General features: G+C 45.2%; 1 protein-coding gene and 1 pseudogene across 3 annotated transcripts in view; one reads left to right on the top strand and one right to left on the bottom strand.

Moving 5' to 3' along the window:
- The window catches only part of Matn2 (matrilin 2), a 156,484-nt gene that overhangs the window by 110,571 nt on the left and 20,191 nt on the right, over nt 1-25,722 (top strand). For all 3 annotated transcript variants that reach the window (XM_052161001.1, XM_052161002.1, XM_052161003.1), the window contains exons 7-10: nt 10,405-10,527; nt 14,153-14,275; nt 20,598-20,720; nt 20,967-21,089. In XM_052161001.1, the coding sequence (XP_052016961.1) occupies nt 10,405-10,527; nt 14,153-14,275; nt 20,598-20,720; nt 20,967-21,089 (492 nt within the window). The remainder of the gene's footprint in view (nt 1-10,404; nt 10,528-14,152; nt 14,276-20,597; nt 20,721-20,966; nt 21,090-25,722) is intronic.
- Nucleotides 14,481-18,806, bottom strand: LOC127668074 (60S ribosomal protein L12-like; annotated as a pseudogene).

Genomic DNA, 25,722 nt, shown 5'->3' on the forward strand with positions numbered 1-25,722 from the left:
GGTAATCCCATAGCATTAAAGGTTTGTAAACAATGATCAATTACATTTCTAGAGGCTTTGTCTATATAGAGAGAAACAAAAAGGAATCCTGGACAAGTGTCAATACAGACATGTATATATTTCAGTTTTCCAAATGCTACATAAAGAGTTATATCCACTTGCTAATATGATTGGGCATAAGGATTAATCCCTAAATGAGGAACTGGAGAAAAAGTAAGGCAGTTAGAGCATTGTTTTATAATCATTCTAGCCTGCTCCTTAGTGATCTTATGTCAGAACCTTTAGATATGACTAGAAAGATGAAATTTACTATAATCATGTCTAGTCAATGCCATAGGATCTGAAACTAAGGCCTCTCCTATTAGAGCTCTGTCAATGCAATCATTGCCTACAGCTAAAAGTCCAGAAAGACCAGAATGAGCTCATATATGAGCAATATAAAAGGTATTTTTTGAGCAAGAATGATATTTTGCAATTTATGAAACAGAGAACTAGCTGGCATATTAAAATTAAATGTACCTCAAGTTTCCAGTAGATGGAACAGACTGGGCCACATATAGACTATCAGCAAAAATATTGAAAGTATCAACTACAGAATGAAAAACATTCAGTACTGCTGTTAGTTCTGCTAACAGCTGAGAGCCCAGGAGTCTCTATGACTACCTGTTGATTATTCATAAGATAACCAGCTCGTCCTTTAGAGTAAAAATCAATAGAGCATTATGTAAGGGCTGTAAAGATACCATATTAGGAAATATAACCTTATGTATATTTAAAATTTTTATCAACCTATCTTGAGAGTAATGATTTTCTAGAGTTCCTTTAAATCCAATCTGTACTATGCTACTTCATCCAAGTATTTTGATCTACATAAAAGGGCTGAATAATGATGGCTGGCTCTTTCAGAACCTACTTTCTTCCAAGTATAATCATCTGAGCTACTGCCTCATAATATGGCAGGATATTATGTTTAGGAGATATCCTTGAATGTATAAGGATAAGAGGAGCCTTTTGCCACAATAATCCTGTAGGTGTATGAGTTGTATTAAAAATCAACAGATATAAAGGAAAGGAATAATCTATGTAAGTAACAAATTGTTTTTCAATAGCTCTTTCTACTTGTTGTAACCCTTCTGAGGTTAAAGGTCTAGGGGAGGTAGGATCAGCCCTCCCTATAAGAATGTCAAATAATTTTAATTCTCCTGTAGTAAGATTTAAATAGGGGAGTGTAAGACCCCCAAAAACTGAGGGTGCCACGGCACCCCACACCTCGGAAGGCGACACCCAAATCACTTGCGAGAAACAGTCTCGATGCAATAGCATGAGGATTTCTTTATTCCAGAATTCTGGGTTCCACAGCCATACACCGCGCAGGGGTAGAGGACTGAGGACCCTATGCAACTGAAGTCAGGGGTATTTAAAGGGGAAAAATCACAAGACAAGGGTTGGAGGACACAATTCACAAGGCATTGTATAGTTAAACATTGGAACTAGAACAGGGTGGGCTATCTTTCTCAAGATGAAAGCAGAAAAACAAGTTACTCTATGAGGGGCTAGTTGCTTAGAGGTCTAAAAACATTGAGTTGGGGGTCTCTCAGGAGAAGCCAATTGATATCACCTAACAGCTTTTGAAAATCATTCATAGTTAGGAATTTCCTACTCAAAATGGAAGTCTTATTCCAAGTAGCTTCTTATATTGGTACAGGTATCTCTCTTATGTTGGGTCCATCTAAGGGACAGGTTATCATGCACAGGTGCAGGAAGTTTTGCCAGGAGGTTTGTTTGGGTCCAAACTTGTGGCTTACTATACAAAGCAGTTCTAAATGACCTCTATTGTGGTTGGCTTCCAAGAATATCAAAGCATAGAACTTAAGAGAATATGCCATCACCTCAAGCATGAGAAAGTTTCTTGACCAAGCCTGCTCAGTCAGTCAACAGGTTCTCCAGAGTAGGAGCAAGGATTAAAAAGAAAAAAGACGAAAAGACAACATTGCAGCATGAACCCTGTCAATTCTGAGACTGATGGAAGGCTTAATAATTCCAATCCACTTTTATACCAATTTAATTACATATAGGTATTTGTTGTATTCCATAGCTGCCTGCAGCTATTACGAACTGGGTTGCTGGAACAGAAGCGGAGGGATAGATGGGGAAGGGGCAAAAAGAAAAAAGGGCCAAGACAACATTTCACTGATCAAGGCCAGAAACTTTAATGGCGGTCAGACCTTTTAACAGTTTGAGCAAATCCTTCCCCCTAGACTCCAGGCTGGGTTCTGGTGGGAAGTTGTCTAGCTTCTCTTGGAGGTCCTTGTCTTGACTGCTCCAGCAGCTGGGTGGGTCACCTGCTTAATTCAGGAATTCCTAGACCTGGAGGAACAATGAGCTTAACCTTCACTGAGCTTCTCCACCATAGGATAAAAATTCCTACTTTAACCTACTTCCCTATTATGTCCTAAAAACATTGAGTTGAGGGTCTCTCAGGAGATCCCCTGAAGCCAGGGATTGTCCTTGACCAATGTCAAACTCAAACCATGTGCATGACTGCCCCAATATGGCTCTGTACAGGTATTAAGATCAATAGCAGTACAAAGAGGAACAAGCAAAACAGTAAAACACAAAATAGGCAATAAGCAAAGTCCCGTGACAGTTGTTTCCAAGGCCTTGTCAGAAAGACCAAAATACCAGAGCCTACTTCCTTGACCAAGCCCCAAATTTTGCCTGAAGCCTGATTCTTTTGTTCCACCCTAAGATTAAAATTCCTGCCTTAACCTACTTCCCTACTATAGCCTAAAGTCAGATTCCTGACTGAACTTAACTTCCCCAACATGCCCTAATGTCAGATTCCTTCTTGAGCTTACTCCCTTGTCCTTGGTCAATGTCAAGCTCCTGCCTGGTGGCACAGCACCCCAATAAGGCTCTGTACAGTTTCCTAGTAACATTAGTAAGAACTTAAAATGGCTAGCTAGATAGGCAGCAGTTACCCAGGCTTTTGCAGATATCACTATAATCCATTGAAAGGAAAATACCACATAATATATGTCAATAAGTTATATAATATGGACAAATCCCTTGAAGGACACAAACTACTACAGTTTTCTCAAGAAGAAATGGGTAATTTGAATAGTCCTGTGTTTCTTAAACTTTTTGCCTCTTAAACTAAGTCTCATAAATTTTAATGTATCCCTTAAACCTTTACACAAAGAAAATTTTAGATCTAGTCGACTTAACTACTGAAATCTACCTTCTATTTCGGCAATAACTAATGCTAATTCTCTACAAGTGATCCCTCAAAATTAATGATATGTAAATATATTTCAGCTCATTCCCAAGCCAGCATTACTCTAACGCTCTACCCAGGATAAGAAAATTTTACACACAAATATTCCTCATGAAATATATGCAAACGTTCTTTAGCTATTTGCAGCAAATTAATAATATACAAAAAGAGCAATGTGTTACAGGATATTTGATCACACTGTTAACTCCAACATTGTGTTGTTTACTGGAAAAATCTGTTTCTCATGGTGTGGCTCAGCCCTTAGCACACACCTTTAATCCCAAACAGTGAAGGTAAAGTTAGTTTATAGAAGGAAGCATCCGTGTTTGAAAGTGACGTCTAATTGAGTGCCAGAGAAAGTGACGAATCAGAAAAAGATTTGACAGGACAGAATATGCCCAACTATCAAGAGAACAAGAGGAAAGAGAAGTGACTTAAAAGAGAACAGTGCAGAGAGAGGAGGCCATTTTACTGGGACAGTTGTTCAGAGACAAGTCATAGAGAGAGAATGTAAGACCCCAAAAAACCGAGGGTGCCCCAGCACCCCACGCCTCGGAAGGCGACACCCAAATCACTCGAGAGAAACAGTCTCGATGCAATAACATGAGGATTTCTTTATTTCAGAATTCTAGGTTCCACAGCCATACACCGTGCAGGGTTAGAGGACTGTGGACCCCGAGTGCAGAATTGCGACAGCTTTTATAAGTTTACAGCAAAGCCTGTGAATCACAAACCAATCATTTCTTAGCATGGAGAGCCTGCAAAGTGTGAGCCAATCGATTTGTACCACTCAATAGTTTTTAGGGCAATCAGTTTAAATTATTGGAGCCCCCACTCAGTGGACCAATTAGTTTCCTATTTTCTTGTATGTCTATAGCTGCGTGAACTCCTGGATAGGGGTAATGGCATAAGCAGTTTACAGAAGCAAGATAAGCTTAGCTCCAGTTTCCAGTTACCTTGTGGGGCCAGGATCACCTATTCAAGGCCTTTTTGCCTATCTCTTAAAGGGTGGGCTCTGGACTGTGACCTTTTACCGAGTTTCTAACAAAGAGCACAAAGAGCAGGCTCTGGAATGTGAAGTGTTTGGGGCTCCTTAGAAGGCTGGAGTTAGGCTGTATTTCTATTCTTTCAAGAACAAGCTAGGCACAAGTGAAGAATGAACTAGAGAATGATAAAGAGCCAGAAGATTATAATATGTTGCCAAAGTTAGCACGAGGCCAAGCAGAACAATTCAAGAGAAGCCAGATTGAATTAGCCAGCTCGGAAAGGAGTTGGAGCTAGAACAGCTGAGTTCAGCTAGCCATACAGAGATCAGAAAGAACTAGAATTGGTGATCTTATTCATCAGTAAGTCTCAGAGGCTTAAAACATTCTAGGCCTAGATCAGATTATGGGGGCTAGAAGCTTCTGGGACTAGGCTTAGGTTAGCACAGTCACGGAGGTTAGAAGTCATATAGGCTTAGGTTAGGTTGACACAGAGGTAGCCAACCACAGAGACAGAGACAACAATTTCTTCAGTGGAATAAAAGTTACTTTTATGGCAATACATTGTAAGACCCGAAAAACGAGGGTGCCCCAGTGCCCCAGCACCCCACACCTCAGAAGGTGATACACAAATCACTTGCAAAAAATGGTCTTGATTTAACAGCAAGAGGATTTTTGTTCCAGAGGCTCTGGGGTTCACAGTCATACACCACGCAGGGGTAGAGGACTGTGGAATCCTGATAGCAGAATTGGGACAGCTTTTATGGGTTTACAAAAAAAACAAAAAACAAAAAAAAAAACAAAAAACCTGCACATCACAAACCAATCATTCCTTAGTATGGAGAGCCCACAAAGTGCAAGCCAATCGATTTGTACCACTCCATAGTTTTTAGGCCAATCAGTTTAAATTATCTGTGCCCGCTCTCTATGGACCAATCAGTTTCCTATCTTCTCAGAGGTCTATAGCTGCATGAGCTCCTGGGTAGGGGTGATGGCGCAAGCAGTTTACAGAAGCAAGATAAGCAGCTAATTAGCTCATTTCCCATTGCCTTACCAGGCCAGGATCATGTACTCAAGGCCCTTTTGCCTAGCTCCTAACAAAGGGCAGGCTCTGGAATGCGACTTTTCATTTAGTTTCTAACAAAGAGCAGGCTCAAGGAATGTGACCTTTCTAACAAAGAGTGGGCTCTGGAATTTGAGGTGTTTGGGGCTCCTTAGAAGACTGGAGTTAGAGCTTCTTTGAAGTGAGATAGCATTTTAAACTTCTGACTTCTTGGGGTCATTTGAGAATTAGGCACTGGGTTTCTTAGGCTGTAATTCTCATCCTTTCACATCATTACCATGTGGAATTTAGCTCAGGAATTCAAGATTGGGTTAATATTCAAAATTTAATCAACCTGACAAACAGTATTACAAACTAAAAAAAAAATATTAGCCATTTCATTAGATGGGAGGAGGACAGATAATATATGATACTCAGTTGTGATTAATAGAAAGCTTTCTGTAAACTAGAGGTAAAGGTAACTGCATCATTGTTAAGTAAGAAAACAGGAACAGCAAATCTAGCTGAATTAGCGAGCTCAGGTTTAGTGAGAGATTCTATCTCAAAAACAAAGTTGGGAGTAATTAAGGAAGGCATCTGAGATTAACCTCTGACCTCCACACACATGTGCACATACACCCACACACATGTGCACATACAAACCACATACAGTATACACACATAATACACAAAAAGTGCATTAATGAAAAGATTATCACTATATTTAACGGTGGAAGATTGAATTATTTCTTTATGTGCTCAGAACAAAATAAGCACAATGGTTGATTAAGGGAAAGTACTTGTGCTTGCTGTCAGATCTGTGGCCTGAGTTTAGTCCAGCATGAACTCAGTCTTCATGACTGAAGGAGAGAAATGACTCCCAGAAATTGTCCTCTAACCTCCACAGGCATACCAAGGCATGCACACATGCACGTGCACACAAAGAGATAGAGATCATCAATCAAAGAGAATGTCTGCTCTGAAAACTTCTATTTAACATTATCCTGGAAGTTCTAGCCAGAAAAACAGGAAAGAAAATAATAAAATAAACAGATAACATGCATATTTATAGGAAAAATTTAAACATGGTAATCTACACAGAAAATCCAACCAATTTAAAAGAAACTTATAAGAACTATTAGCTAAACTTAAGTTTGTATAAGATGAACATACAAAAACTTGCAATATACAATCAAAATTTAAACTAAAAATGTTCAACAACACTAGTACAGAATACTTGTAAACAAATTTGAGAGAGTAGATATGAAATAGCTGTATAATTCCTCCCCCCCCCCCCCAGACAGGGTTTCTCTGTGTAGCTCTGGCTGTTCTGGAACTCACTCTGTAGACCAGGCTGGCCTTGAACTCAGAAATCCGCCTGCCTCTGCCTCCCAAGTGCTGGGATTAAAGGCATGTGCCACCACCACCCGGCAGCTGTATAATTCAAAAGTAAAAAATATTGCTAAGAGAAATTGAAGACAACTTAATTAGCTAAATATATCACGTTCATGCATTGGAAGACTATATTGTTGCAGGACTTTTCAAAGAGACCTGTAGATTTAAAATAATCAATTTTTTTTTCTGTGTTTAAATGACAAGATAATTCTAAAATATACCAAAATATTCAAAAAAGTTTAAAAAAATATTGAACAACCACAAATTTGTAGAGGTTAAAGGACCTGATTTTAAAACTAATTTCAAAGCAGCAGTAATGAAGAATACAAAGCTGTCCAAGTATGGACATACAGAACAGAATGACAGAATAGTGTTAGGAAATAGAGCCACAAGTATATTGCACTGAAATGATTTGTTTAAACAAAGTTGTCAAGGCACTTCAACGTGGAAAGGTTAATATCATCAACAAATAGACTTATTTTTTTTTAAGATTTATTATTATCCTTTTAATAATGTGTGTGTGTGTGTGTGTGTATGTGTGTGTGTGTGTGTGTATGCCACACGTATGAGTGCACACCTATGGAGACCTGAAGAGAGTTTTGGAGTCCTCTGGAGCTAGAGTTCTAGGTGTGAGTCACCCTGCATACACATTGGGATCCAAACCCAGGTCTGCTGACAGAGCAGTGAGCACACTTAACCACCCAGCCATGTCTCCAGCCCCCAAGCAATCACCATCTTGATTGGCGTTATGGGCTCACAGGACTAATACATACGTCAACACTCATTAAATTTTTTAACCTAAAATACGTCCTGGGGTTAGACCAGCTGCTCTTTTTTTTTTTTTAATTTCATGCATGAAAACTATATTTCTACCCCTCCACCTCCTCCTCCACTTCCTCTCAGTCATGACTAGTCATCTTTAACTATCTTTTCATAGCGCTGTAGTTTTCTTTTTTTAAGTTTTTTTGTTGTTGGTGGTTCTTTGTGAATTTCACTTTACGCACCCAATCCCACTCACCTCTCCCTCCATCATGCCTGTCCTCCACCCCTGCAGCCTCTCCATAACAGAGGAAAATGAATCTTGTTCTGAAAGCTGTAGTATGTCACAGCGTGTCCCACCATATACCCTTGTGTCCACACTTCCTTGCTTGCAGATGGTCATTGCAAGGATTCGTTGGTCTGGTACAAGGCCTCTGTTACACTATCAGTACTGGAACCTCACACCTGAACTCCTCTTGTGAATATTCTGAAACGCCCTAGAGATCACATTTTCTTAATGACTCTTGGGAAGATTTATGGAGCTAGTGAAATTATTCCATTGGCAAAGTGCTTGCTATGTGAGCAAAAAAACCTATTTATTCCCAGCACCCACCCACTGGTATAAAGTCAGACACAGTGTTGCCTTCCTGTAATCCCAGTACTGGGGAGGTAGATACAGGACAATACTTGCGGTTTTCTACCCAGCAGTCCAGCCAGGTGAGCTCCAGGTTCATAGAAAGATAGAAAGAAATCAAGCAACAGCCCAACTTTGACCTCTGTTTTTCGATTTTTCACGGGAAGTTTTCACTCTGTAGCCCTGGCTGTTCTGAAAGACATTCTGTAGACCAGGCTGGGTTTAAACTCAGAGATCTGCCTCCGCCTCCACCTCTGCCTCCGCCTCCGTCTCCACCTCTGCCAAGACTAAAGGTGTATGCCATTGCTGAATGACAAAATAAAGTTTACTGGATTTGTTTGCAAGACAGGGTTTCTCTGTGTAGTCCTTACTGTCCTAGAATTCTCTCTATAGACCAGGCTGGCCTTGAACTCAGATTCACCTGCCCCTGCTTCTGCCTCTCGAGTGCTGGGATTAAAAGTGTGTGTGCCACCACTGCCCAGCTGAGTTTTAAATTCAGAATAGTTCTGTCTTTTCCCTTCTAGGCTCTATGTTTCCCAGGATCTGATTATTTAGTTCAGTGTATAAAGAGTTTAAGTGGTTTAGGGTTTGATTTGGGAAAGTTTTCATCTCTTTAATTGCATAAATTCAATCAAATGTTTAGCTATGCTCTCTCCCTAGCTTGTAACACAGTAAACAGAAATCTGGTTTTAATTGTGTGTGTGTGTGTGTGTGTGTGTGTGTGTGTGTGTGTGTGTTCATATGTATGAGCACTTATGTTGGGGTGGGAGTGTGCATGCACATATGTGTACATACATGTAAAGGCCAGAGTTTGACATGGGATACCTTCTATGATTATTTTCCATCTTATACATCAAGTCAAGATCTGAACCTAGAACTTGCCAATTTGGCTACTCTCAAGGATGCACGCTCTGGGAATTGCCTATCTTGCCTCTGGAGTGCTGGGATTGCAGATGGGCATTTATGTTGATTCTGGAGTTCCAGACTCTGGTCCAAATACTCAGCAGCAGGCACTTTATGCACCGAGTCATATTCCCAAGCCTATCAAACATTTACTATCTTTTCTGGTGCTATTTAAAGTCTTGTGCAGAGTTCGAGGCCAGCCTGGTCTACAGAGTGAGTTCCAGAACATCCAGGACTACACAGAGAAACCCTGCCTTGAAAAATAGATAGATAGATAGATAGATAGATAGATAGATAGATAGATAGATAGATAGATAGATAGATAGATAGATATTTTAAAAAGTCTTGTGCGGGTTACAAAACCCAGACACTATTGTGGTTGCCCACAAGTGCTTACTGACAGGAGCCTGAAATAGCTGTCATTTGGGAGGCTCTGCCAGTGCATGACAAATACAGAGGGGGACACTCTCAGTCAGCCATTGAACTGAGTACAATGTCCCCAATGGAGGAGCTAGAGAAAGGACCCAAGGAACTGAAGGGGTTTGCAGCGCCTTAGGAGGAACAACAATATGAACCAACCGGTACCCCCCAGAGCTCCCAGGTACTAAACTACCAACCAAAGAGTACACATGGAGGGGCCCGTGGCTGCAGCTGCATATGCAGCAGAGAGTGGCCTTGATGGACATCAAAGGGAGGAGAGGCCCTTGGTCCTGAGAAGGCTCGATGCCCCAGTTAAGGGGAATGCCAGGACAGGGAATCAGGAATGGGTGGATTGGTGTGGAGGGGGAGGGGGGATGGGTTAGGCGATTTTGGGGGAAGGGGGAACCAGGAAAGTGGACAACATTTAAAACGTAAATAAGGAATATATCTAATAAAAAATATATAAAGCAGAAAAAATAAATAAAAAATAAAACCTAAACCAACCAACCAACCAACCAAAGTCTTGTGTAGGCTTTCTAACTTCTTCACCACTAAGGTGTTTCCCCAGACCAACACATTTGTGTATGTGTGTTTTGTTTTGTTTTGTTTTGTTTTGTTTTGTTTTGAGACAGTCTTAGCTGGCCTTGAACTCACAGAGATCTGCCTGCCTTTACCACCCAAGGGCTGGGAATAAAGGCGCGCCACCATTCCCAGCCCCCCCAGTGTAGATTTAAGTCCAGTGGCTTTTATGAAAACAAATTCAAGTAAAGTATGTGTTCACAAATTCCTCTACTGTACAAATATTTTGTAAAATCAATTATCAAAAAGATCTTTGAGATGAGGACATACTATCTAGACATGCAACTGGCTTTTTGAAGAGGTTCTTCTGAGTTAAAATTGAAAGTTCTATATTTTATACCCTTGGGGAAAATGGAGACTGGCTAGCCATATCGACCTATTCATGATTCCCAGGACCTTGTTTTCTTTTCAGAGATAGACTACTGTGCCTCCTCCGATCACGGCTGTCAGCATGAGTGTGTCAATGCCCAGACGTCCGCCTTCTGCCGCTGCCTGAAAGGCTTCATGCTAAATCCAGACAGGAAAACCTGCCGAAGTAAGTGGCCCTGGCACATTCCTCTCAATGGTCCTCTTGGTGTCCCTTCTTGGCAGACCTTTAGCATCTGCATTTGTAATGGATGCTTGTGTTTAACACCATTCTGTTTTTCTTTTCCTTTTGCCTCAGCAGAACCTTTTTTGGGACATTTTTCTAGAGATTGAATAGACTGAACCTGTCACAGCTGAAGCGGCTCCTTGGAATGAGGGTGCCCCTACAAAGGGTTTATGGAACCTTAACCTATGGAGGGGAAAGGATGGGCGTACAGATGTGACATCAAAGGCGCTAGTTTCTTCAAGTCTTACATATGGGACATTTGATGATCTCTGAGGGTGGGGACATTAAGGTTCTGTTCTCTTTGATAGGAAGGAAGGAGGGGGGTAATGCACTCCACCGTAGCAGCAGCTCTCAGAGGCAATAGATGGTCAGCAGGAAGGGGGTGAGGAAGTCCACGTGACTCAGATGCCTGTCACCTGAAATACTGAGGGGTCGCCAGCACCTGGAGCATCTGCTCCAAACCAGACCTCTAGGCTACATCCCTAGTATCTGCAGATACGTGCATGCACACACACACACACACACACACACACACACACACACACACACACCAGACTGTTCCTGAAGGACACCAGAGTGGAAGTCCCACCAGGAAGAGGTGCTTGCCTTTTTACATCATGGAATCCTCAGTGACTCAGAGTGCTTCCCTCAAGTGGGTTGAGTACCGACTTGTGGACTAGATGATGTGTGAAGGAATGAGTGATGGAACTGCTCTGAGCTACCTCATCCTGGAGAAATTACAGTGTAACTGGAATTTCCTGATCCTTCTTTGTGATTTCCTCACTGTGGCATTTGTGGAATTCGCTGGAATCTCTGGTTGCGGGTTTATTTATTTCCTTCCTTCCTCCCTCTCTCCCTCTTTTGCTGTTTTTTGTTGTTTTAAGACAGACTCTGGCTATGTGGTACAGGCTGGTCTCCATCGCACCAATCTTCCTTCCGCCTCTGAGGGCAGGTTCTCAGGTGTGCACTCCCATGCCTGCTAAGACATCTCCCTGTGTACCGTGCCTGCTACTTCTTCCTAGCCATCACGTGCTACGTGGCAAGACTTGCCCTGCACTTCTTCGTGGGTCATATGTGGAGCTGAATCTAGACAAGTCCCATCCTGCTTACAGCACAGGCCACACTCCACACTCTTTCTATAAAGATTAAACTTTGTGTGGCTACAGAGCCCATATTTTGAAACTGAGCCTCCGTCACAAAAGATAATTTCTACCACCAAGCCTGGATACAAAACCTTGAAACAGTCAGTATTAAATGAGAACTTGAATGAAGAGATTCAAACGGTGAAGACAATGAGGTAGAGCAGTTCCATTAGAACACACACACCTAACAGTATGTTGGAGGCCAGCTTCATGGCCAGCTGCTGTCTTCTGCTGCTGACACGTGTCCCAGGGATGAATGTATGCGGGGCTGACTACACTGTAGGAAACCGGTTGCCAGTGGACTCCTATTAGTGGATGAGGGCCCTCAGGAGACAATTAGATCTGGTTCAGCACAGGCATTATGATAGCATGTTTCCTGTGTTACTAGTGGGGTAGAAAAAGGAAATCAGGCATGAAGCCATTGATGGAGACTTTGTATCTCTTGCCAGTCCTCTAAGATTTTCTTGGCTTATACCCCTCCCTCCACACGGGGCTCCTGAAGAGGAGAAGCCTCTCAGGCAGCCATTGCACAGATCATCAAGGGAGATGTGCTGACCTGATTTAAAGACCCCGAATGGGTCCTTTGCTAGGCTGTGGCCCTTGCCAGAGTCCCTAACACTCATCCACATGTGTTTGATAGTGACAACCCCATTCCCTCTGCAGCCAGGTGCCCTGCTTTATATCCAGGAAAAAGACAGATTTTTCCTAAAAGCTGGTGATTTTGTCGACCCATCTCCAAATCTTCTTCCCCCTCTTCCTCTTCCTCTACCTCCTCCTCCCCCATCCTCCTGCCTTCTCCTCTTCCTCCTTCTCCTCACCCCTCCTCCTCATTACATTTTCTGTTGTCTTTGCCATGAGCCCAAGCCTGGACCTCTGAGATCTGTCTGTCAGAGATGCCTTTAACGCTTGCATTCAGTCCTGAATGGTGGCAGGCAGCCGGGAGTGGAGGAAGTGCTTATGGCCTCTCTAGAGCATTCCGTGGCAGAGGGAAGCAAAGGAATTGGCTTAAAATCTGAGGTTTAGAATTAGGAGCCTAAGATCTTGAGAATGTTCTGAGCCTTAGAACGCTGGGCCATTTACATACATCAGGAAGCTGGTGGTGACTTTCAAATCTAATAAAAAAAAAAATCTGTTTCAAATTAATTCAGTATCATCTGATTAAACTGGGGAAAGTACTTCAAGGAAGTGTCATGGGATACCAGGAAAGACTCCTGGTCAGGCTTCTGCCTTCTTCCTCATCTCCTGCTGGAGAGCACCATCGTCAGTTTCAGACATTCATCATGAAGGTGGTGATGCAAAGCCTGGAATGACATCAGAGTCTGAGGCTGAGCATTTGCAGGGACCCAGATGCGGGCTGTGAGATTCTGGATTCTGATACTCACGCAGGGACCCAGATGCGGGCTGTGAGATTCTGGATTCTGGTACTCACACAGGGACTCAGATGTGGGCTGTGAGATTCTGGATTCTGGTACTCATGCAGGGACCCAGATGCGGGCTGTAAGATTCTGGATTCTGGTACTCACACAGGGACCCAGATGTGGGCTGTGAGATTCTGGATTCTGGTACTCAGGCAGGGACCCAGATGTGGGCTCTGAGATTCTCTGGTACGCACGCTGGGTCTCATCATAACTGGAATAACATCCTTAAAAGCCATGTGAATTTCCCAGTCAGTCTGAGCCGCGCCACTCAGACAGGTTATTTTTACATCTCTGGACCTGGTTTCCTCAGTGAGAAGTTTAGACTCTGCTTCAACATTATTAACCTTCGTGGTTTTCTGGAATTTCTTTCCCACGTCATCTGGCATCGTGACTTGATGTGTAGGGTTTCTCGACATTCCAGTTTTTGGTCTGATCCACCTTGAACTCTTTTGGTTTTTGAGACAGGGTTTCTCTGTGTGGCCCTGGATGTCCTGGAACTCACTCTGTAGACCAGGCTGGCGTCGAACTCAGAGATCCGCCTGCCTCCCAAGTGCTGGGACTAAAGGCATGTGCCACCACTGCCACTTTGAACTTTTCATGAATTGACATACATAAAGGACATTATGTGACAAGTCTGGCATGTGTCCTTGGCATACCAGACGCTACTAGATGACATTACATCCATTCCTCACCTTTATACTACTCCTCGGTTTAAGGTTTAACAAGCAGTGCAGTATACAGAAGGCATCAATAACAGTCCTGATTCTTTTTTACTGTATCTCCAAAGTGTAAACCCTTGAAGGCCAGGCCTCAGCAGTGTTCACATTTACATTGGTACATCTAGCTTAGGGCCTGGCCCTTGGCTGGCAAATGACTGACTGATAATTCCCAGCTTGCTACAGCAAGCTGTATCCGGTAGCTCTTTCCATGGGGATTGTGGGAACCCTGGAGCCCACCCTAATAGCATCACATAGTCTGATGGGTGTGGTCTTCACTTTCTCTCTTCAGGAATCAACTACTGTGCACTGAACAAACCAGGCTGTGAGCATGAGTGTGTGAACACAGAGGAGGGTCACTACTGCCGCTGCCGTCGGGGCTACACTCTGGATCCCAATGGCAAGACCTGCAGCCGTGAGTATGCCCCAGGGGTGTGGGTGCTGATGGAATGGAGACCATTCACAGCCTTTGGGCTCATTAGGATCCATACCCTCCCAGAGCTTCTGGGTTTCCTGCAATTTACAAACCATCAAGTGTCACTGTTAGTACTTCCCACTTCAAGCATTGAGTTGTAATAATCAAGAGAATCTATATGGGGGCCGGAGAGGTGAGTCAGTGGTTAAGAGCACTTGCTGCTCTTGTAGAAGACCTGGATTCTGTTCACGGCACCCACCTAGTTCAGGAGATTTAACACCTGGTTCTGATCTTCATGGACACCAGTCATACATATAATACACATACATACATACATACATACATACATACACACATACATACATACATACATACATACATACACATACATACATACATACATGCATACAGGTAAAATTTTGATACACATAAAATACATAAATCTAAAAGAAATTTAAAGAGAGTTAGTATATGCTAAGTGCAGTGGTACACATTTAACAGTCTCAGCACTCAAGAGACTGAGGCAGAGGATGGTAAGTTCAAGACTGGCATGGGCTCTAGGTCAAGATGTCATCTCAAAAAATCAGAAGAGAACAAGATGGGGGTGGTGGGTGGAAATAAATAGTGTGTAGGGCTTGTGGTGGTTTGAATATGCTTGGCCCATGGAGTGGCACTATAAGGAAGTATGGCCTTGTTGGAAGAAGTGTGTCACTTTGGACGTGGGCTTTGAGACCCTCCTTCTAACTGTCTGGAAGCCAGTTTTTTCCTGGCTGCCTTCAGATCGAGATGTAGCTCTCTCAACTCTTCCAGCACCCTGTCTGCCTGGATGCTGCCATGCATCCTGCCATGATGAAACTGTAAACCAGCCAAATTAAATGTTGTACTTTATAAAAGTTGCCTTGATATGGTGCCTCTTCACCATAGTGGAAATCCAAACTAAGACAGAAATTGGTACCAGGGACTGTGGTATTGCCATGATAGGCCTGACCATGTTTTTGTTTGGAGGAATGTGGATTTGGGGACTTTGGATTTGGCATGCCATGGAATGCTTTAAGAGGGATTTAATGGGACATTCTAGTAGACTTTGGAAGACTTTGGTATTGAGGTGATTTGAACTCTGGATATATATATATGTGTGTGTGTGTGTGTGTGTGTGTGTGTGTGTATGTATATATATTTGGTTATCTGATAGTCTTTTATTGAAATATTTTCTTGTTGCTTCTTAACTAATGGGCCAATGTTGATGTCATCTATGATGTCATGCGGGTGGTGGCCATCCATGTTGCAGCCCACAGACTGTGCAGTACCCAGGATCTCCTTGACAGTTCCAGGAAGCTCTCTGGCCAAAGACCGGTGTCTCATCTGCTGGGCAATGTTGGCAATCTCATCAAAACTGATGTTCCCACTGTGTTTAATGTTCTTCCATTTCTTCCTGCCCCTTAGAGGCTCCTTGAGGGCTTTGATGATCAGGGCAGAGGCAGAGGGCACCACCTCAATCTGGGCCTGTCTATTCTGGATGGTCAGTTTCACTGTTATTCTGAGAACTTTCCAGTCACGAGTAGCCTTGGCAACGTCATCACCAACTTTTTTTGGAGACAGACCCAGAGGACCGATCTTAAGGGCCAAGGTAGATGTGGCACTGACCTAGCCTCCAGTGCACCTCACGTACACAACTCTGATCTTGTTGGAGTCCATTTTTGGGCGGCATGGTGGAGGCGACTGGTGTCAGATGAACCTGGATTTGGGATGAGCAAAGAAAGTTGCACCGTAGCCTCCTCCGAACTGAAAACCGAAAAGCCTGGAGATAATTCTTATGATGTTTTGGTGAAAAATGTTGCTGCTTTTTGCCTTTATCCAAACAGTATGCCTGAGGCTAAAATAAAGAGATTTGTATTTTTGCATTGACAAAGGAAATCTCAAAAAAAAAAAAAAAAAAAAACAAAACCCAAAAAGTCCAGTATAGACTCTGTCCTCTGGTTTACTCTCATGGAGAGCATCTTGATCAAGCATAGCTAGCTCAGAAAGGAGAAATACAAAATGTGTGGTTCACAGAGTAAAGGGGCACAGGAAGCAGGATGAAGCTAAAGCCTGTGTTCAAGGATGCTAAATGGAATTAAGGACGTCGTGAGGTCCAGGCAAGATCCCACCCAGCTAAACTTAAATATTTGCAGATGTGTAAGGGAGAGTTGTATCACATTAGGTGTTATTATGACCTGATTATTGCTTTCATTTAGACATAAGGAGGTGTGATTGTGTGTCAAATTTACAAGGGATAGATTGTGATAGCTATCTTCAGTTTTCAACTTGATTAAGATCTGTAATGAAAAGCTAAGGTTCAGACATGATGGTATACACCTTTAATCCCAGGAGACAAGGACAAGCAGATCCCTGAGTTCAAAGCCAGCCTAGTACAGAACAAGTTCCAGGTAAAGAAAAGCTTAAGTCCGGGTGCAGTGGCACACACCTTTAATCCCAGCATTCAGGAGACTGAGTCTGAGACTCTGAGTTCAGGGTCAATCTACAGAGCAAGTTCCAGGACAGCCAAGCCTAGGCAGTGAAAGAGTTGAAAAAGAGAAAGCTGGCAGTACAATGGCCAGCGGGGGAATTGTTCCAGCCACAGCAAGCGGCAGAACTCTGCAGCTTTGGCCATGTGACTCTGGCTTTAGAGTCAAGAATAGAAGGGACTACTGGGACAATTGATGCTGCTTAGATGAAGCTAAGAAATTAGTGGTGATTAAGAAGAGATTAGCATCTAGGAAATGTTTTCTGAGAGCACAAAGAAGCTGGGTTTCAGAGATCAATAGCCAAGGTTGTACCTTGTGTTGCAATTGGATTTGGTAATGTTTAAGAATAACCCAGGTGATACTGGTTTTGAAGGCATGGAGGACAGCTGAGGATTGTCACTGTGACAGAGAGAGAGAGAGTATGCAGGCTGCTTAGAACAGGCCTGCTAACAGCTATTAGTCTTTGCTATTAAAAGCATTTACTAAGTCATATAGGCCTGAATTCAAATCTAAGCTCTATCACACTCTACATGTGTGTGACTCAGACAGGTTGTTCTCCAAGTTTTGATTGCCTGTTTTTAAAAATTAATAGCATTGATTCCTCAGGTGGTTATGGGGAATAATTGAGGCCATTTCAATCTCTTAGCCTAATACCTGGTTTATGATAAACATAATACTAATAAAAGATAATAGTCCATCCATACCACCAAGCTGTGAAAGTGACTAGCGGCCAGTACCAGGTTGGGACAAGAAGCCAGAAGGGGCGGACCTTGGAAAACTTTGGACTGATATGAGAGAAAAACTGGGCAACATGGGAATTTTGTGAAGCTGTTCCTTTATTTCCCTGTATCGGACTCACACAAGCTTGGTGACATAAACATATGAGAACTTTCAGATCTTGCCATATTGATGGGCCCATAACTTTTTTTTTTTTGAGGTACAGTCTTCGCAATCCCAAGCCAGCAGAGGCTAAGGGTATGTCAGGACTGTGATAGTTACCAGGACCATGACACACTGAGAGCCGGGGCTAGTGGCACTGGCCGACATCAGAATCGTAGCTCTGGCTTTGCACACACTGCACTCTGCACCTGCTTGGCTCTGCAGGCAGGAGACTGAGTGTGAAGCATGCGGCTGTTGAACATTTGGACCCTTGACTGCCAGGAGGGGAAGTTTCACAGCTGAAGTGTGAGAACCTGGGCCAGCCTGGGGGAACCAGCCTCGTCCTTCTCCATCTTCAGAGGGAAGGAGATTTGACTTTCAAAGCATGCTCCCAGAAGTCAAGAGGATTTTGAACGAAGAGGTTGATGTAGAAGCCAGCACTGTGCTGTATACTTTCTTCTGACTGTTGCTGGGTCCTGAGTTGAGGGGGAGGAGAAGGAGATCTTCGTTCAACAAGAAGATACCTGGTTAATGAAGGTGCCAAATCCTGCCTTCTTCTCAGAATGTGTGGGTTTGGCTTGCTGCTGACCCTAATAGTAATCTGCAACTTTGCTGAGTCTACCTTAGGCATCAAAGAGTCCTGGACTCCCTGACTATCCTAGCATGTCTTGGAGAATCTAGAAGCTCAGGTGTGAGCCCAGAAGAGATGGGGGTCTTTATAAGATTTATCAACATTTATAAAGTATAGACCAAGCTGTTTCTGCCCAAAAGTCCCCAGGGAAAGTCATAGGGATCTGAGGGAGCCCCGGGCATGGCGGCAGCCAACCCTTCTGAAGTACGCATTCCATGCAGGCGCAGTTGTGAGCACCTGCGACACCCTAGCTCTCACACGCTTCCCAACAATTCTGCCTCATAAGTGGCAGTTCCGGATGTGATCATGCGCACACGGCTCCAGTTCCGGATGTGATCATGCGCACACGGCTCCAGTTCCGGATGTGATCATGCGCACACGGCTCCAGTTCCGGATGTGATCATGCGCACACGGCTCCAGTTCCGGATATGATCATGCGCACACGGCTCCGGAGCCTGAGTTTACAGCAGATATACCTGCCGGTGGACTGCTGCAGAAAGCACAGGTCCTCAGCCATGCAGAGTGAAAAGGCTTACTTCTGTGGACTGTCATGAAGTCTTCAGTGTCTCTCCAGCTTATGGGGTTACATTTTCTCCATTCAGTAAATCTGGGAGACAGCCCATGGAGCTCTCTGTGGGAGCTCTCCACCATAGTTGTGTGTTTCCTGACTTTCTGCTCTCCCTGCCAAGGACCAGCTGTATGGTGTTTAGGTGCCAGAAGAGGCTACAGAGGCAGCTGAAGCTTTTGTTTATTTTCTGAATCTGGATGTCCTGATTAAGACAGGTTTTTTTAAATTAACTTTTTTATTTTCAAATAGCAATGAAGTACACAATAATTCTGAGCACTACTTAGTAATAATAATAGCTGTTCATTAAGTGGTTTTGTGTGCCAGCCACTGGAGGGCTTTAGATGGATCGTTTCCTCTGACTTTAACTGCATCATTGCCAGAAAGTAACCACCAGGTATCTAGGGGAGGTGACCCAGTGAGGAAAGTGGCTGCTGTGCGAGCCAGGGGTCTGAGCTCTGCACCCAGAGCCTGGGTAAGAGTAGGGGTGTGGCAGCACGAATTGCGATCTCAGCACAGAGCAGTGTAGGCTTGGAGCTTTTCAAAACCTACTTTAATAAAGGTTCTTAAATGCTCCAACCTCCCTTCTAGCCCCCCAACCAAAGGCAGGGGAGAAGAAAGGTTAATAGGAAATGGGAGATGTGGACCTGTTTAGAAGTAGTTCTTTGGGGTGATTCCAAACATGAATCAGTAGCAGCAGCTTGATCCAGAAGAAACCACAAGGCTCTGTCAAATTAGAAAGAGTCCTCTCAAGTATCGGGAAGCAGCTGGAATGCCATGAGAAGATCTTTGGCTCTTTTCTCTCTATGGAATTACACAAGCGAAGAGCAGCAAAGACCTGCAAAGTGTTACAAGAGTATGTTGAGTTCTACTTACACTCTTTCCAAACATCACAGCATCCTCTCACGTGTCTGCTTCAACATCCTCTCATAAGACAGCTTCCAGAAAAACATCACATGACACAGCTGAGTCTCCAGATAAACCAGGAATTTCCACTTCAGAAGGCTCCTGTCCAGCCAGTCTAACCTAATTACTGGGCTCCACGCTAGTGAGAGACACTCTAAAGGGGAGAGCACATTTCCTGAGAATGATAAAGTTGTCCTCTGGTCTCCACGGACTCACACATGTGCTGCACCATTCGTGAACACACAGAGCCAAGGGAGGCATAAAAAAGAAAAGGGACTGCCATCAGCCCCGGGGTCAGGAGGTCACACCCCAGAGAGGCTAAGTGTGACCCACAGCCACAGCAAGGCCATGGGGATCAGCCCTGTTCCGGTTTGCTTCTCTGCTTCTGGGATCAACTCCACAACCAAAAGCAGTTTGGAGAGAAGACAGTGTGTTTCAGGTTACAGTTTCAGGTAACAGTTTCTGACTGAAGGAGCTCAAGGCAGGGACTGAGGCTGGCCCCTGCCTTGCATCCAGGTTCACATGAAGCGTGCTTCCTTATACCACTCAGGGCTACCTTCTCAAGGGTGGCACCGTTCATAGTGGGCATCAGTCAACATCAAGGACATGCCACACATGCCCACAGGCCACCTTTGGGGGACGTAATTCCTCAGCTGAGACTTTCTCATCCCAAGTGACTCTAGGTTTGTGTCACTGACATGGAACAAGGCTGATACCTCAGCAAGCGCACAACCTTCCCTGTGGCTGCTGTGGCTGCAGGAAGGCTTTGCGTAGCCTTGCTCAGTGGCGTGTTGGCACCTCAGTCCCTTATGTTTTCGTGTTCTGTGACCATTGCAGGAGTGGACCACTGTGCACAGCAGGACCATGGCTGTGAGCAGCTGTGCCTGAACACGGAGGAGTCCTTTGTCTGCCAGTGCTCAGAAGGCTTCCTTATTAATGATGACCTCAAGACCTGCTCCAGTGAGTGCCCCTTTCAGCTCTCTACCGGGAAGGGAAGGGTTCCCAGCAGAAGTGGCATGTATAGACAATGCAGAGAACAGCATGTTCTCCTCTGCCCTTTCTTCTGCCCCGGGGAGACTACGGGGAAATCTGCTGGGGACCACAGGCCTTCAATGGCAATAAATAAATAAGTTACTTGATTCCCATCACAGCCCCGAAGGCTTGCTGAGACAGGCTCAGGGACCTCACTTGGCTTTGGTCTCACAGGGGCAGATTACTGCTTGCTGAGCAACCATGGTTGTGAACACTCCTGTGTCAACACAGACGGATCCTTTGCCTGCCAATGTCCTGAGGGTCATGTGCTCCGAAGCGACGGAAAGACCTGCGCAAGTGAGTCTCAGTACATTTGAGATCCTAGGACAGACAGACTCAGCACAAACCCTCCGGGTGCCAGCGGGTTAATGACACTCGTGTGTACCTGAGCATCCTCCTCCAGGCTTCACTGGCCCCTGGTGATGTGTGTTGAAGCCGTTGGTATTCCTGCCCAAACCTCCTTCCCACGATCCTGGAAATGGCCTGTTATCTCCTTGCCCTCCCTGCCTTGCCAGCATTAGGAAACAGGCCCTCATTTTTGGCATGCTGCAGCGGTTTGAGTTGTGGTTTGTTCAAAGTTCAGATTTGGTTGCCATTGTGATATGTTTGAGACATGGAAGTTCTCCAAGGTGATTGTGCTGGTGGGAAGGATTAGTGCCTTTCTCGTGGGAGTGGGCTGATTATGGAGAACGGGTAATTACAGCGTGGGATCAGTCCTTGGTCCCCACCTCTTTTATATATAACTCCTCACTGTGCTTTCCCATGGTGAGATGAGGTAGGATGAAGTTTTAACTTCTTAAGCTTCTATTCTTCCTTGTCATTCTATCCATGCTCTGTAATCTAACTCCAGAGCCCAGACTAAGACACACTCTCAGCTCTACCCCTAGCCAGTCACACCTGGGGCCCACAAGACAGAGGCTCACTGACTGCCAGTCGGCTGCACACCGAGCACTGAACACTGCTAAGCACTGCTGTCACACTCCAGGGACAGATGAATTGGCTGCACTCGGACTCAGGGAAGAGTCCAAGATGGCCCTCTGCTAAGTAGGGTCTCAATCTGTGTGGGAGCTCAGTTAGCTCTGATAGGGAGATGTCTGAGAAATCGTTTGCCTTCCCTGAGCCCTGTCACCTTAGCGCAAGGCCAGGTTGGCAGTGATATTATCTAGATATATGTTTACTTGTTCCTGGCTCTAACTCCTTTCTGCATTTAAACAACCAACCAAATGATAAAATTCTGGGCTCCTTCACTGGGCAGTGGTGGTACAAGCTTTATCCCAGCATCAGGAGGCAGAGGCAGGAGGATCTCCATGAGTTTGAGGCCAGCCTGGTCTAAGGAACCAGTTCCAAGACAGCCAGGTCAATGGATAGAAACTGTGTCATGAAAAGAAAAAAAAAATCAAAAATCAAAACAAACAAAACCATTCCAGGATCTTTCATTTCTTTTTTTTTTTTTAAAGATCTATTTATTATTATATGTAAGTACACTGTAGCTATCCACAGACACACCAGAAGAGGGCGTCAGATCTCATTATGGATGGTTGTGAGCCACCATGTGGTTGCTGGGATTTGAACTCGGAACCTCCGGAAGAGCAGTCAGTGCTCTTAACCTCCGAGCCACCTCTCCAGCCCCTCGTTTCTTCCCACTCAAGAATGTTGAGCTTTCTGCCACATAGACCAAGATGAAGAACTGAGAACAGTTCGAGAGAAAGGGTAAAAACAGAAGCTCTCCCTGGCTCCTGCCTTCTGGTTAGCGGACCACGTTCCTTGGCCACTGGCACAACTGAAGGTAGAGCAGTAATCCTCCTCCTCTCTGTGGTGTCAGCTCACGTGGGCCATAACTGCGCTTCCTGTGAGAAAAGACTTCTCTGCTTTGGGATGGGTTCTTGGATCTTGGCAAGCAGGCTGTCCATGTTGCTGCTTGCTTGTTGGGCTCTGCCCAGCTGCCTCGCAGACTGCTGCTGCAGCCAGTTCTAGTCGGGCCCAGGCACTGGGGGTGTGGACAAGGGCGGGGATGTTAAATACCATCTGTATTGCCTGCCTGCTAAAGCCAGATGTGAGGGGAATATGGGTGTGATTCTAGAGTTATTTCCTTCTGAAAAGCAAGAGCCGAGGGTGAGAGGCGTGCAGGACTTCCTGAAGCGCATGCGTACCTTCCTGCATCCTCCTGCCGTCGCCTAATCAGGCTTTTGCTTTCACTGCCCTTAAACCTTGCCTGCTTGCTCAGTTAAAGCGTGTGTGTAACTAAGGGAATGGTGTCATCATCTATGTGAGTTAAGTCCAACAAGGGTCTAAATAAAGAGCCAACGTGCAAGTACAAGTGAACTTCATGTCTAGCTGGGTGGTTCTGAGAACATGTGAGGTAACCTGATGGGTTACCACGGACCTCAGAACATGGGACAGAAGCGTTTGACCCGCCGGAGCCGTTCCCCTAATTGAAGGCTTTCTGTCTGCTCTCAAGTGATTCAGTGCAGCTGCTCCATGCTGTAACCAAAGCCTAGCTTTGTACCGCGGTCACAGCTAATGGGGGTAGGATGGACATGCCCCGGCCCCGTGCCACAGGGTACAGAGCCAGATAACACAACTGTACCTTCTTAGTAAACTCTGCTGGACTTTTACTAAAGTAAGCCAGGGTCTGACAGGCCTTGCTCAACACATGAGGGGTGTTTATTTAGAGCCTTGACAACAGATGGTCACTCATTCTGGAGGGTGCTGAAGTATAGATAGAGTTCCTGGGTCAAAGCAGGTACTGGATGGCATGACGTCTACCTACCCTCCCTTCTCAGTCCCCCGAGCCAGGTTCTAGCTGTACAGTTTGGGAGTGGGTTGGGGAGGGAAATGAGGAGGCTTCTTCTTCCACCCGCAGCTCAGGGGCCTCTTTCCCTCACTAGAATGCGTTTCCCTTAAATGCAGCTCGTAAAAAATCAGCACAGTGCCAAACAAGACTCCACAGCACGGTACAAATGGAGTGCTCAGCCAGCAGCCTTCGAGGCCTTGGGAGTTGGAGGTCGGTAGGAGGCCAGGTCTGACCTGGGGTTCCCAGGGCCCAGTCTAACCCAGTTCCAGGGCAAACTGGAATGACTGGGTTAGAGAGTGGCCAGAGCCCATTTGGCTCTTCTTTGACTCCATGACCCAGCTGCCACCCCACCCCACGCTATCACCTGTAATGGCCCCTTACTGCCTCCCAGAAAAACAAAACAAAACAAAACAAAACAAAAAAAAACAGTGGCAACCGTTGGTTAGCAGTATGGGAGAGCCCCAGGTTCCACCTGTGAAAGCCTTCCCCCACAGCTTCCTGGGCTTCAGCTCAAGGGATCCCCACAAAGGCCATCCTCCTGCATTGAGGACTGCCTCCCTCCCTGAGCCCTTCCCACCGTGTGTACAGAAACCCAGCCTATCAGCAGAGTCAGCCCCATGGAGACTCCCTCCTCCCTAACCACTGGCTGCCAGACTCCTCCTCCCATCCTCTGTACACCTGTGTACGTGAACAGAAACACACAATATAAAAATCCGAAGATCCAAACTTTCACTTCTAACTTGGGCAAGAAAGCTGGCCCTCCCTGTGTGTCTGATTGCACACCTTCAAACTGGGAGTGATTACTCCTGCCTTTCAGGGTCCCCTGTGACACAGAAACATTTACTCAGAGACGTGTTTTGAAAATGTGAGGTGGGCCTTAAGTCATAGGGCTCCCTTAGTTAGGGCCTCATTCCTCAGCTGTAGCCTCTTCTTCACCAAGAGACCCAAAGGGGACTCCCTGTATTGCTGTCCGGAGACCTCTCTCTCAGGGACAGGCCCAGGCACAATCTCCTTGCAGGCCTCAGAGGTACCCTCTTCCAGAAGTTAGCAAGCCCAGGGGTTCACACCCGTCCTGGGAGAAGCCCTTCTTTCCAGCTGTGGAGGACACTGCTTGTACAGGAGCCAGAGCTGTGAAGCCTCCATGATCCAACTGGCCACACTCCCAGTCCATCTACCGCAGGCTAACATGAAAAACCTCTTCAGCTGCGCAATGTCCTGCCCCAGCCCCTGCCCCTGCCCCACCCCAACCCTAGTTGCCTAAGTCTGCTCTGAAAGCCATGACAAAATACCACAGACTGTGTATTGTTTTCTAGCCACAGAAATGTTTTTCTCAGAGTACGGGAGGCTAGAAGTCTGAATGCAGGGCGCCAGCACCGTAACGCTCTGGTGAAGGCTTTCCCCACCAATGGCTGTGTCCTCTCATGCAGGAAGAGAGATGGAGACAGGGAGTGAGTGAATGAACTCTTTGGTGCCTTTTTAAATAAAAACACTAGTGCTGAGCTGACAGGATGACTCAGTAAACTGCCTGCCCTGCCAGCCTGGTGAGCTGTTTAAACCTAAGAACGCACACAAAGGTATGAGAGAACTGACTCCAGAAAGTTCTCTGACCTCCAGATTGCACCATAGCATCTGAGCTACCCACATACATTGTATGTGGAGTTCAGAACCAGATGGGAATTGCTATCTGTCATTGTTGACAGTCTAACTACACTGGACACATTACCCCACAATTCCTGCAACCCCCACCCCACACACACCACCTGGTTTATAACTTAGATGTGGGAGGCACAGTTGGGTCAATGGACAAGGACCTCAGACACCTAGCTGTGCTACTAAGCCTCTAGCCATCCTGGTCACAGAGGGAAGACCCCATTCACAGAGAGGCTTTAAGTAAATGAAAGACATGTCTTTGAGTAGGAGATGTTTTGTCCTACTTCCTGGGACATATTTAAGATGTGTCAGCCAATCTGCATGGTGGCCACTGGGTGTGAGCAGAACGGCTACAGGAACATGAGGTCCTTGGAATCCCTAGGGCGTCCCAAGTCTTAGGAAAGATGTTAAATCTGATGCTAGACACTCAGTCGGGGGAGCCAACCACAGGTACAGCCCCAGAGGTTCCCTGACACCGTGGGCAGC

Source organism: Apodemus sylvaticus, chromosome 17, assembly GCF_947179515.1.
Source record: "Apodemus sylvaticus chromosome 17, mApoSyl1.1, whole genome shotgun sequence".
Lineage (NCBI taxonomy): Eukaryota > Metazoa > Chordata > Mammalia > Rodentia > Muridae > Apodemus > Apodemus sylvaticus.